Here is a 13,568-nt window from a genome sequence, read left to right on the forward strand (position 1 = left end):
TTAATATTGCAAATTATATGTTGAGCAAATAAGAAAAAGAATGTCGACATAAAAAAGAAGATAAAAGGGTAAGCACAAGCAGCAGAAAGGGACAACCAATCAATCAGTAAGGTCCAACAAAAGTTTTGATCATCCCACAGTATAAATATACATAATCATGTTAAAAGTATTAGGTGTTTTGGATAAGTGTTTGATTAATTTTTTGTGATCGAGACGCTTTGTGTTTGTGATGTGTGGGTTCGTGGAAGCATGGGGGCCCATAAGCTTTACTAGGCTTATTTAAACATGGAGGGGCCCTAATTAAAGGCCACTTTAAACGAAGTGGTGGTTTCTTGTCACGAATAAATATGTCTTAATCATTTATGAAAGGCATAAAACGACGCTGTAGAACCCTAAAAAAATTAGTGAGTGAAGACTGGTCCTCTATTGAAACCATGACAAAGAACATCAAAAAACTTGTTTGGTACACTAATTATCTTGCCAAAAAGCATTGCTATGTGATATTGTGCTCTAGATTAGCCGATGAATGTGACACAAAGTTAGCTTCATGATACACACGAACCAATTATAGATGCCGGCATTGAGAAAGTGAAAATGGAATATCCGTAACAAGTGATGCAATTTGCCATGTTAGGAAGCATGTTTAGTGAGAATATAATGGTGATTGGATTCGTTTTTAACTAATCTTGAAATGGGTATTGGAGTTATCTTGATTCATGACTTTTCCTTGCCTATAATGACACATGAATGTTTGAACTACTCCGATTCTTGATTTTCCATGCGTTTACATTACAATAAGTCGAATATGAAGTACAAATATATCCACGAAATTTTGTGCGGGGCGTAGCTATTGGTGGGCTTCTACAAAGCCCAACTGCCCATAAAAAAACCCACTAGCCCTTCAATTTAAACCCAGGCTTTGCTTGGCAGCCCATTACCCAGGCTTAACTCACCCGTGAACCTCCCTTGTTGGGTTCACCTGTCGTTGCCTTCTTCAGCTGAATCAGTTGTTTGTTCTTTCACAGTGACAGTCTCACATTCCCATCCACCTACCTTCCCAGCTTGACAGGTGCGTTGCCTTCAATTCAAACCCGGCTTTGCTTGGCAGCCCATTACCCAGGCTTAGCTCACCCGTGAACCTCCCTTGTTGGGTTCATCTGTCGTTGCCTTCTTCAGCTGAATCGGTTGTTTGTTCTTTCACAGTGACAGTCTCACACATTCCCATCCACCTACGTTCCCAGCTTGGCAGTTTCAGCTCAATTTTTCATCCTTGCGCTGCCTCCAAAGCGCCAAAAAGGTATTTCTTCTTTGGCATCATAGTTTTCCATTTCTTAGTCTTTGTTTATACTCTCAAAGCGAGAATAAGCCTTTTCTTTTTGTTGCCTTTATATATATATATATATATATATAAAGGTATATCAGTTTCAGTATATCGATTATATTTATATTCAATTTTCAATGAAGTATCAAGACTTCAGCAAGCAAAATTGGTCCAACTACTAAAAAATTTAAGGTTCCAACACTCACTTGTCTCGTAAGAGCACTTCCAGCAGTTTGTCCTTGAGGAGACTTTGGAAAAGCCCAAAGGAGAGAGAAAATTTTTAAAAGAAGCCAAAATGGACAAAATTGCCCTTATTTATTTTTTGATTTCCTAAGGAATCCTTTACATTTGCATGTCTTTGGTTTGAAAGTTGAGAGGTTTTTCTGTCTTTTTTAAAAAAGCTTTGGCTTTTTCCAAAAGTGAAAGTTTTTTTATGGGTAAAACCTAAATTTACCTTGTCCTTGCCATGTCAAGGGGACTAGGACAGTTACTATTTACGTGAATAGTGGCTGCCCTTGCAAAAAACCATGATAAATACTATTCATTTTTTTTTGTTTTTTCCACAACTTTTTTTTACTTAAACAATTAATTTAGATAATATTTTCAGATAAGATTTTTGGGTTCTTACGTGTCAATACTATTCATATCGGATAAGATTTTCTGTCTCAAATTTCAGATAAATTTCAAAATTCAAAATTCAGATAAATTTCAAATTTCAAATTTCAGATACATTTCAAAATTCAAAATTCATATAACTTTCAAATTTCAGATAAGATTTTCACCATCTAAAAATGTGCCACGTGTCATCTCTATTTGTCTAAATTTTTCTACAGAGGCTCAGCTCTTACCTCCCACACCATCTCTTACCTCCCACACCAGATTTCATTCTCCATTCTCAATGGCAGACATGCAAGAGGTTTTGGAGAGGCAAGAGCGAGAAACTAGAGAAAGAATGCGTAGACGAGCTGCAAGCAAAAGGGCACAGAGAGAACTAGATGATCAACTTGCCATAGCAGTGGCTTTGCTTGATGAAGAAAGCCAGAGCCGCCGTGGTTCACAAGAAGGCCGTGGCCCGAATGTGGGCAGACATAGACATTCTCGGGGTAAGAATCTTCTAGAAGATTATTTTATCCCAACTTCTTTGTAGTCTGATGTTGATTTTCGAAGACGATATAGAAAGTGCAAGAAAATATTGGAAATGCAAGAAACATTTAAAAAAATATTGGAAATGCAAGAAATATTAACAAAACATTGGAGATGCAAGAAATATTAACAAAATATTGAAAATACAAGACATATTAACAAAATATTAGAAATGCAAGAAACATTTAAAAAAACGTTGGAAATGCAAGAAATATTAACAAAATATTGAAAATGCAAGACATATTAACAAAATATTGGAAATGCAAGAAACATTTAAAAAATAAGAGGACATTAAAATTAATAAAACAAAAATTACAAATAAGTTACCTCATTGCTAAGATTTTCCCCACTTATATGGTTGTCCCTCGCTTTTCCCCAACTCTTTATTGAGAATTTTCCACCTGCTAGACAATGCGATTTCCGTACGGGTCGAACCCGATATTTCACAAAATTCGGTATGAATTTTTCTCCACATACGACAGAATTTCATCTCATTGCCCGTGACGGGACAATGACTAATTTGGACCCAACACTCACACAACAAAACATCTTCCATGATGCGCCATGCCCCTCCGGTTTCGATAGAAGAAGCCATAAGATGATAAATAAAAATAAAATTTGAAAGTGAATGAAATGTTGAGTAGAAAGTGAATAATAGTTGAAGGAGTGTTATTTTCAGACCAGCCCCCTTTAGCCATGGTAAGACAAATGGGTGGAAGTGCTCTAATGATCAGTAATTATTAGAGAACCTTTTAGTAATTATGGATATATTTTTTTTCAAGAACTAGGAACTAGCTTTTTCAATGGTTTGGCTTGCAGTTCTTAGTATGTCTTGCAGTTTGAGAAGCCAGGAGGTTGCTGATGCAACATGGAGGAATATGGGAGGATTGTTTGAAGTGGGTAGGATTATTTAGTCCTATAAATTTAGAGAACTGTATTGGATAATGCAAGTGCAATGGTCTTCTTTTATTATTTTATGTTTTCAGCTAAAAGCCTGTAATCTTTTTGAGTACATACCCACACCTCAATCCTCACTGAAACCACCACCAAAACAATCCCAAGCTGCCTCATTCTTTTCGTTGAGTTATGTAGTTATGGTTTGTCATGGGCTCTCTTTATTTATTATTAGACTACTTCCTTTCAGAATATTGACGGGCATTTACAAATTACAATGGCCTCTCAAAACTTTTATATTCCTAGACAATAAACTCATGGTCTATTCTAATTTATCAAGAGTTATAGATGAGGTTTTGGATTTGTATTATTAAATTCACGCTGTATTCTTTCATCACACTTGTATTCTGTCCTGTTTACTTAGGAATCGTTTATGGAGTGCCCTCCAGTGGAAGATCAAGTCCAAGAGAGAGAAAAAGAAAGAGTCCAGCATCAATGATGGCTGTAGTGATAGCCACTCCAGGTGGACCAGAGGTCCTCCAACTACAAGAAGTTGAAGACCCAGAGCTCAAAGACAATGAGGTCCTGATAAAAGTTGAGGCCACGTCTCTGAATCGAGCCGATATTCTTCAGAGGAAGAGCATGTACCCACCACCCCCAGGTTCCAGCCCATACCTGGGTCTCGAATGTTCTGGAACCATTGAGGCCGTTGGGAAGCAAGTCTCCCGCTGGCGAGTCGGTGACAAGGTGTGTGCTCTTCTTAGCGGAGGAGGGTATGCTGAGAAGGTGGCTGTTCCAGCTGGACAAGTCCTTCTTGCTCCACCTGGTGTTTCTTTGCAGGATGCTGCTAGTTTTCCCGAGGTTTCATGCACTGTTTGGTCGACTGTGTTTATGATGAGTAGGCTATCTGCTGGCGAAACATTTTTGGTTCATGGGGGCTCCAGTGGAATCGGTACATTTGCAATTCAGATGGCTAAATACTGGGGAGCAAAGGTGTTTGTCACAGCAGGAAGTAAGGAAAAGTTAGCTTTTTGCAAGAATCTTGGAGCTGATGTATGCATCAATTACAAGACAGAGGATTTTGTTGCGCGGGTAAAGGAAGAAACGGGTGGCAAGGGTGTTGATGTTATCTTGGATATCATAGGGGCAGAGTACTTTCGGCGGAACCTTGACAGCTTAAGTTTTGATGGGAGGCTTTTTGTTATTGGGACGATGGGTGGTGCTGTAACAGAAATAGATCTTCGTGTTGTGCTTTCGAAGCGCCTTACCATCCAAGCTGCCGGCTTGCGAAACAGTAGTCCAGAAAACAAAGCAGCGATTGTTAGGGAGGTGGAAAACAATGTGTGGCCTGCAATTGTGGCTGGCAAGGTGAAACCCGTGGTCTACAAGTATTTTCCATTATCTGAAGCAGCAGAGGCTCACCTGCTCATGGAAAGTAGCAAGCACATTGGAAAGATTCTGCTTCTTCCTTGATGATATGAATGTTAATTATTTGAACTCAAGTGAACAACATGGTTCAGAGTTAATATGCATATGTTATGTTGTACTCTATAATTCGGTTTGTAAGTTTGTGAATTGACTTCATGTCCTTACTTTCATCTTAGTCAAAAGATTCACAGAAGACCAACCTGTCTTCTTTTAAAATCAATGCCGGTTACTGGATTGTCTGATTTGGCCCATAGTTGGTCATAAGTTATAACTGAAAGTAATTTGACTACTTTCACTATCATTCTCAGCCTGCACTGTCTCTTGCAGGTGCTTCACCGGTCTCCTTGACTTCAGGAACTTCCTGAGAACCATCCCTGAGAACCATCTGTTGCAGAGAAAGCATTTTCATTTTTTGCTTTAGCTGTGCAAGTATCCAGTTTCAGATTCACGAGAACAAAGATAGTCAAATCGTCAAGAAGAAACAGATCTGACGTTAGGGCTAGTGTATTATGCTTAGGATTCATGGGGAGAGGCATTGGAAAACATCACAAGCATTGATTTTCACTCAGCTCAATAGCCGAAAAAGAGCTTGTAGTTTGTTGGTATATCCTCTTTTCACAAGCATTGATTTTCACTCAGCTCAATAGCCGAAAAAGAGCTTGTAGTTTGTTGGTATATCCTCTTTTCACAAGCATTGATTTTCACTTTGTATAAATTTTTAATTTTGGGTGTAATACTCTTTTCATACAAACATGTGCTAGGCGGGTCATCTTTTCATTTTATTTTATAAACTGTATAGCCGGGCGGCTATACGCTGGATTTTTTTTATTATAAAAAAGAGTATAGCCAGACAGCTTTACTGGGGTCTTTTTTTTTTATTTTTTTTATTTTTTTATAAATAGTATTACCGTGTGGCTATACTCTTTACATACATACATACTGCAATCTTTAAAAAAAAAATTATTTTTCCCCGATTTTGGTTTATCGATAAGAGTAGTTTAGAGCATTATCCATTACTATTAGGCCATTACTCGAGTCTCTATTGTCTCCTTTTGAGTTTTTAATTTTCTAGAGTAATTACCCGTATAAAGAATTTAGTATTTTTCATGTTTAATACTCGTATTGTACACGTGGATACGTATTTTTCATGTTTAATACACTTATTTTTTTACAAAATTTTTAATAATACACACAAAATTCACGTATTATACACAAAATACTCACATATTATGGAATAAAAATAAAAATAATAAAAATAATTAAATACTAAGTAAATAATAATTAAAACATAACAACTAATTAAAGTAATTAAAAAAGAGAAATTCAGATTATGCTATTCTAAAAAAAATAAATTATATTTATAGAGTATAGCCGAGCGGCTATACGTTTGAAATATTCTATTTATGTAGTATAGCCGGGTTTTCATTTTTTAAAAACACACTTTGGGCGCTAGACGGTCTTTTTTTATTTTATAAATAGTATCGCCGCGCGGCTATACTCTGGATTTTTTTATTAGCCGGGCGGCTTTACTAAGGTATTTTTTTTTAAAATTTTATTTTGTAAATAGTATAGCCTAGCGGCTGTACTATTCACATAGATATGTGTATATATATTTATAATTGTTTTTCTCCTATTTTTATTTATCGATAAGAGTAGTTTAGAGTATTACCCAAGTCTCTATTGTCCCCTTTTGAGTTTTTACTTTTCCAGAGTTATTACCAGTATAAAGAATTTAGAATTTCACATTTAATACTCGTATTGTACACGTATGTATTTTTCATGTTTAATACACTTGTTTTCTACAAAATTTAAATACTAATTATTCACTAAGTAAATAATAATTAAAACATAACTACTAATTAATGTAATTAAAAAAGAAAATTCAGATTATGCTATTGAATGGGTATAGCCGCGCGGCTATACTTGTAAAAAAAAAAATATCTATTTATAGAATAATTCTAGTTATAACAGAAAGTAATTACTTTCACTATCATTCTCATCCTGCATTGTCTCTTGCTCTGGTCCTGAATCATCCCCATTGCTTTCAGATGCCGGTGCTTCACCAGTCTCCTTGACTTCAGTAACTTCCTGAGAACCATCTGTTTCAGAGAAAGCATTTACACTTTTTGCTTCTGCTGCAAGTACCCAAGTGTAACAAAAGTTATACAGTTTCAGATTCACGAGAACAAAGACATAGTCAAAATTGTCAAGAAGCAACAGATCTGAGGTTAGGGCTAGCATCTATTATGCTTAGGACTAATTCCTAACAGTTTTAAAAAAATTTACTGAAGAGAGAAGGAGGGGGAGGAGGTCAGCCTTTTAAATTATCTTATATAACTGAAAAGTAAGGTCAACTATGTTGTCTAACAGAGAAGAAAATGATTTACAGGTCACCATTGTACGAAGTAGAAAGCACTGGAGAGATACAAGTCACAATTCCAGCTATCTATCGAAATTGAATTTTAGAATAGCATCCCTACCACTAACTTGACAACCAAAAAAAAGAACAATAACCCTCATTGAATTTCCTTACAAAATAAGATCCAGAGAATGATGTTCTTTGTAACTCTTCTGAATGATAAATCTACAATGATTTCATGGCAGATAATGTTACATAAGATCCAGAGAGAGTAGAATATACTTTATAAGAGTATACCTTCAAAAATTCTGCAAGTTTTGCTAATAATTGTTGCTGCTCAATGGTGCATTGATTTCCATTCCAAGCGAAAATTGAGGAGCCAGATTGCAGAAGGAAACACTCGGTAGAATTCAATGACAAAAATGACATCTATATTACATATATTGACAACAAGCAAAGATTATTCAGAAAGAGCAAAAAGTATGAAGATGATGTCCAGCAGTGGAAGAAGTCCACCAACTAAAAACAGCAAAGAAAACATTCTCTCAGAAGCATGCAGTTTCATCTTAACCTTCCTACTACATATAACAATCACAGGAAACACATGCGAAAAGAATTAAACTGCAGCCACCTAATCAGCATGTAGGAATTTTTTTATAGAAATTCATATTCACTTTGTTAAATTATAAATGACCAACCAATACTAGTTTCGAAAGGGAAATTGAAGAATAGAAAACAATATGCTTAAAGGAAATCAAAAGAAAAAAGTGAAAACAATCCCATTGAATATTTCTCTCAAATAATGCAATCTGCACCTTAGAAAATTTTAAAGAAAGCATACTAGTAGTAATCAGATAATAGACGTGGATAAATTGTGTCATTTTATCTGATTTTATTTTGAGAGGACATAGTATGATGTAACAATGTCGGTTATTTATTGTCGTGGTTTTATGCATCAAAAGAAGGTAGTAGATTTCATGAAGGTTTAAAAAATGTCTACACGACGGTGAATTCTCATTTCTATTGTGATTTTGGTAGTAATGATTGGACGCGGTGGCTTCATGTCCGTCTCTGTTCGTCGCCTTTCCGGCTTCCTATATAGAATCTCTTGCTTCTCATTTCTCACTGGAGGGGCTGGGATTTTCCTAAAACTTGCATGCGTTCATTGAGATCTTATTTTCAACGGTCTCAAATTTAACAAATTAATTTCTGCTCAAGAATAGGACTAGACTACTAGTGTTTAATTGTTGTAGGGGATTGGACGTGATGTCTTACAATTATGTATATCTGAGAAAGTCCTTCAGCCAGTTTTATGTGCTCCTACTGAACCCAAAAAAGACAGTCGTCAAATGGGCTTTTGCTTGGTACCCCGTCCAAAAAATGATTGATCGGCTGTTATTTTGTCAAAAGTACAAGACACCAAATTGGTATTTTATTTAAATTTTCCCAAGAAAATACACACATATCTATAGAATGCATTACACTGTTTTACCAGGTCAAAATTATAATACACTACTAAACATGACAAAACTTTCTTTGCAAACGAGTCACTTTCAACTCAATTGCTAGTGTTACTTTATCTTTGGTGTCATCAAAAAATCGAAAATAAGCATACCTCCATGATTTCTTCACGAGTAATGTGCCAAAAACACCCCAAAAGCCTACGATAAAGCCAAGTCCCATGCCCACATAGAACCACATCTTATCATTTCCATCTTCATTATTGTGTTTCGCATTTGTAATGGTCAAAGTGTCATCTCCAGGGCACTTAGTTGGAAGAGGAAAGCCACAAAGTGATGGATTGCCCATATAAATGGAAGAATCAGTGAACGTTTGGAGTTGGCTGCCCAAGGGAATTCTCCCCACCAAGTTGTTATTAGCCAAATTCAAGTGCGACAAGAATGTTAAAGATTCAAGGCTTCGAGGAATTTGTCCTGAAAGACGGTTGTTTGAAAGATCAAGAGTTTCGAGCCCATGCATATTTCCAACAATCGAGGGGATGTTACCAGTCAAATGATTCCTCGACAAGTTCAAGGTACCCAATAAAGTGAGGCCACCAATTTCTTGAGGGATTTCACCTTCCAAAATATTTGATGAAAGATCAATGCTCTTTACCAGCATTAGAGTGGTGTTATAAACGCGTTCTTGTCCTTTTAATATCACCATGGTTTGTGGAAGATAGTAGTTGTTGTATATATCGGAAACATTATGGATGAGAGAAGTCAAATTATTGAAGCATGTGGGAATAGTACCTGAAAAGTTGTTGTGGCTGAGGTCGAGGATGTGAAGGTAGCCAAGATTGCACAATTGTCGGGGAATATGTCCAGTGAAAAAGTTGGATTGCAATCGTAGCATGCACAACATGGATACATTTGATCCTCCTATCCATGGAGGTATGCTCCCAGATAATTTGTTGCCTCCAAGATCGATAATTTTCAAAGCAGAGCAATTGTGCAAAGAATCGGGAATCTTATCGCCAAAATTGTTGTTGTTGAGCTTCAATATTTCAAGAGAACTTAATATTCCCATTGAAGTGGGAATATTACCAGAGAGATTGTTGTAGGCAGCATCTACAATGGTTATCTGGCTCCACGAACTCCAAGTGTGGGGGAATTCTCCAAAAAAATGATTGCTCCTCAGGGAAAGGATTGTTAGGTTTTGCATGTTGCAAATAGAAGGTGGAATTGTACCATTCAAATGATTTTCCGAAATATACAATTCTTCCAATTTGGGCATTAGTTTGTCAAAATTGGAGGAAATTGGCCCGTAAAATAAATTGCTTTCAAGATCAAAGTAAGATGCATTAGTGGACCAAAGTGGGAGTGGGCCCTCAAATTGATTATGAGCCAAATTTAATAAACGTAACTTCGGAAATCTCATCAATTGGTTGGATGAAAGCCTTCCTCGGAATTGGTTATGAGATAAATCCAGGTATTCTAGTTGGGAAGATAGCTTCAACAACCATTCCTCTGGTATAGAATCTGATATTCCAGTTCTACGAAGGACAACCTGTACTAGTTCAGTCTGAGATTGAAGCCATACAGGAAAACCAGGACCTACTTTGTAGTTTCTAATCACAATTGTGTGGAGCTTGAAAGAAGGAACCCAATCATGAGACAAGTTGAAAACGAGGGACATGGGCTTCTCTATGTCATCAAGATTGTTACCTATTGAAAGACTTTTCAATTTGGTGAGATTAATGAAATGGGCTTCCGTTAGAATACCTTCCCATGAATTGAAAGACAGATTGAGTTCAACTAGCTCGGAGAGTTGTCCTAGACTTTGTGGAATGGACCCGTTCATGTGATTAAAAGAGAGGTCCAAGTACTGCAAACTTTTTAACATTCCGAAGGAGGCCGGCAATTGGCCTTCCAACTCACAACCAGACAAATCTAGTGACTCTAAGGAAGGAAGCATGTTAACAGCATGCAGCCAACCTGTGCTGCTACTAAGATTCACTTCATTGAGATTGAGGTATTTTAGGGAAGAGAGATGAGAAAGCCAATTCAAGTTTTTGGAATATATTTTGGATGAAGAAAAACCGACATCAAGATAGTTCAAGTTTGACAAGTTTCCAAGAGAAGAGGGAATCTCTCCTGTAAACTGTGCAAAGGAGATATTGAGATACCTCAGAGATTTAAGCTCCCCAAAGAACTTAGGAATTTGGATCCCTTCAAAATTATTCAAACTTAAGTCCAGGTAATGCAAGTGTTTCAAGCTAAGCAAAGAAGGATTTATCTTACCCCCCAAGCGAGACTGGCTATAAGCCAACTCGTCCCACTCTTCAACAGCCGTGGACTTGTCATATGTATTCCGGAGATCCATCTCGGCAACATGACTGGTGCGGTTGTTGCATGAAATCCCTTCCCAGCGGCAACAATCATGACCCACCCAAGAAGAAAGCCTACCAGACGTATCATTAAGATCTTGTTTAAAGCTCAAAAGTGCTTTCCTTTCTTCCTCAATGCATATTGGTTTCACTTTTATACCCGTGCTTGCAAGTCCAGTATCACCCAACAAGCACAACAAAAGGAGCAAATATTGGGAAATATTCATCAGGTGATAGATTTTCATTTTTCGAATCAAGTTTTCTCAATTTGATGCAGATGAACACACAACAAGTGAACTCATACATTTATATAATTATACAAGGCCACTAGCGCGTGTAAAAATCAAAACCAAAATAAAGGGTCCAGTTGCTCAAACCATTTTGCAAGTTTGCAAGTCCAACACATTTTCTTGACTTCTCATCACTATCATTGTCATCAATGCTGTTAATATTATGGCTAATTAAAGATGACTTTATAATTGGTCAGTTTGGCAAGTTCAAGCCATGGTTCTCTCTGTCTCTATAACGTGCCAGTACCAAACAAATGCCCCGACTGACTAACGTAACAGTACCAAACAAATGCCTCGACACACGTGGGTTGATACCGCATAAGATAGGGATTGAGGATACACAAGATTCCAGGCCCTTAACCCATTTTGCAAGTTTGTAAGTCCAATAAGGTACGTGGAATGGAATTATATGCATTTTCATGAGTAAACTGCATGGTTGGTCCCCAAATGCGCATGGTTGGCTTCTTACTTACGTTTCCAAGATTTGAAAGTCGATTGGGCAAAACTTATATAATAAACTTGACGAAACGAGTGAATTTCATTAATAAACATAAAAAGATTACATAGTGAGGGGAGACGTAATAAGCCTTACCCTCAAATGTATTTATATCTACAAATACAAAAACTAAAATAAAAACCCAAAGAAAAAAAAAAGAAAAAAAAAAGTATTTCACATTAAAAAGAAAGATAAAATAAGGGACTACATTAATTAAAAAAAAGCCAGGTTTATATCAAGAGCAATGGGAAGGAGGAAAATTGGCGGAGCTAGTTTTTTTTTTTAACGAGTTGTGACCTCATTTCTCCCCTTGTTTCCTTTTATAAACGTCTATTATGACATCTATTTTTGGCTTTCCACCTCGAGCTCCATAGCCCTATCAATCATGTTCCATAATTTCTGAAATAGCTATCTTTGTGCGAGACAAAAAAATTTAATAATCATAAGTAATGTAGAAAATATTTTTCTAACAAAAAGAGAGAAGGAAAAGGAAGAAATAAGAAGAGGAGAGAAGATAGAAGAAAAAAGAAAAAAAGAGGAAAGATGAGAGAAGGGAAAGAAAGGAAAAAAAAAAAAAAGAGGGAGAGAAGAGAGAAGGAAAAGAATGAAAAAAGAGAGAGAGAGAGGAGAGAAGGAAAAGAACACAAAAAGGAGAGAGGAGAGAGGAGAGTGTAGGTAATAGTTTTTTTAACAAAAATTTGGGCTCGGCAAAAGAGGAGAGAGGAGAGAGAAGAGTGTGAGTAATTTTTTTTTAACACAAATTTCGGCCGGGCATGAGCCCAGTTTGCCATAGGCTAGAACTGCCACTACTTATGCATGAAATTGTTGGAAAAAAAAAAGAAAGATAATTGTTATATTTACATAATTTTGAAAATAAAATTTCACTATAAATTTGAAATAAATATAAGAAAATAACGACAAGGAAAAATTAATAATACTTTACAAATGATTGAGTCTAGAACTTGGTTCTATCTCCTCAAGACGAAATTGCCTCCCCATAGGTGCCTTTAGGATTTGATTGGCAAACATCTCATAGGATACAATGATCGACTTTTTGTTGGAGCAAACGTGTCCTAGGATACAACGATCGACTTCTTGTTGGAGTAGCACTCCAATCCCCAAGAAAAGCAAACTTAAAATTGTGTACGAACTCTCTCTTACTAACTCACTATGTTTCTGAAAATACAATGCTATGAATACTCTAAAAACTAGTATTGTCGGATGACAATTGGCTGAATGAAATGTTGTAGGACCTTTTCTATTTATAGGCAACAAGGCCTCTGTTCAGAAAAATATGTGATTGAAAAATATCAACAAATGTGTCTTTTCCTATTACAACCACAAATCAAGAAGTGCAATGTTTTAATTACTATGAAACAATACAACTTTTCACATAAAGTATTATTATTTTATTCACCAAAAAAATATATTTTATTTTTCCTCTGTTAAGAACATGACTATTCCCAATTGATACATACCAATTCGTAAAAGTCATGTACTTGAAGTCAAGGGTTCCACAATTTAATTTCCATTCAAAAAATTAAATATAAATATTATAATTTTCTAACAAATCCCTACATGAATGGAAATTAATTAATGCAAATGTACAAGGCAGACACTTGAGAGAATTCGGTTGAAAAGGCACCACATCAAGATAGGTAGCTTTTGGCCTTGAACCTTCCATAGTGAAGTAAAATCGGATTTACTAACTAATCAGTGAACATGATGTCTTGAACTGTTCAACCGTCTTGTAAACCGAATCAATATTACTCACATAATACCTTTTCATACACATTTGGTTCTAGGTT

At 36.2% G+C, this 13,568-nt stretch overlaps 2 protein-coding genes across 4 annotated transcripts; one reads left to right on the forward strand and one right to left on the reverse strand.

Annotated features, from left to right (window-relative positions):
• On the forward strand, nucleotides 770-5,006 carry LOC18771133 (quinone oxidoreductase PIG3). Of its 3 annotated transcripts, XM_020567613.1 has the most exons (4): nucleotides 770-1,069; nucleotides 1,204-1,297; nucleotides 2,155-2,424; nucleotides 3,783-5,006. In XM_020567613.1, exons 3-4 carry the CDS (start codon nucleotides 2,220-2,222, stop codon nucleotides 4,829-4,831), a joined length of 1,254 nt encoding a protein of 417 aa, XP_020423202.1. In that variant the 5' UTR covers nucleotides 770-1,069; nucleotides 1,204-1,297; nucleotides 2,155-2,219; the 3' UTR covers nucleotides 4,832-5,006. The 3 variants fall into 3 exon arrangements, with proteins under 3 accessions (XP_020423202.1, XP_020423203.1, XP_007204429.1); XM_020567614.1 differs by having other exon boundaries at nucleotides 771-1,297; nucleotides 2,227-2,424; XM_007204367.2 differs by lacking the exon at nucleotides 2,155-2,424 and having other exon boundaries at nucleotides 774-1,297.
• On the reverse strand, nucleotides 8,661-11,219 carry LOC18771441 (receptor-like protein 12). The gene has a single exon (XM_020568952.1). The coding sequence runs from the start codon at nucleotides 11,217-11,219 to the stop codon at nucleotides 8,661-8,663; it is 2,559 nt and encodes an 852-aa protein (XP_020424541.1).

This window comes from Prunus persica, chromosome G7, assembly GCF_000346465.2.
Source record: "Prunus persica cultivar Lovell chromosome G7, Prunus_persica_NCBIv2, whole genome shotgun sequence".
In the NCBI taxonomy this organism is placed as follows: domain Eukaryota; kingdom Viridiplantae; phylum Streptophyta; class Magnoliopsida; order Rosales; family Rosaceae; genus Prunus; species Prunus persica.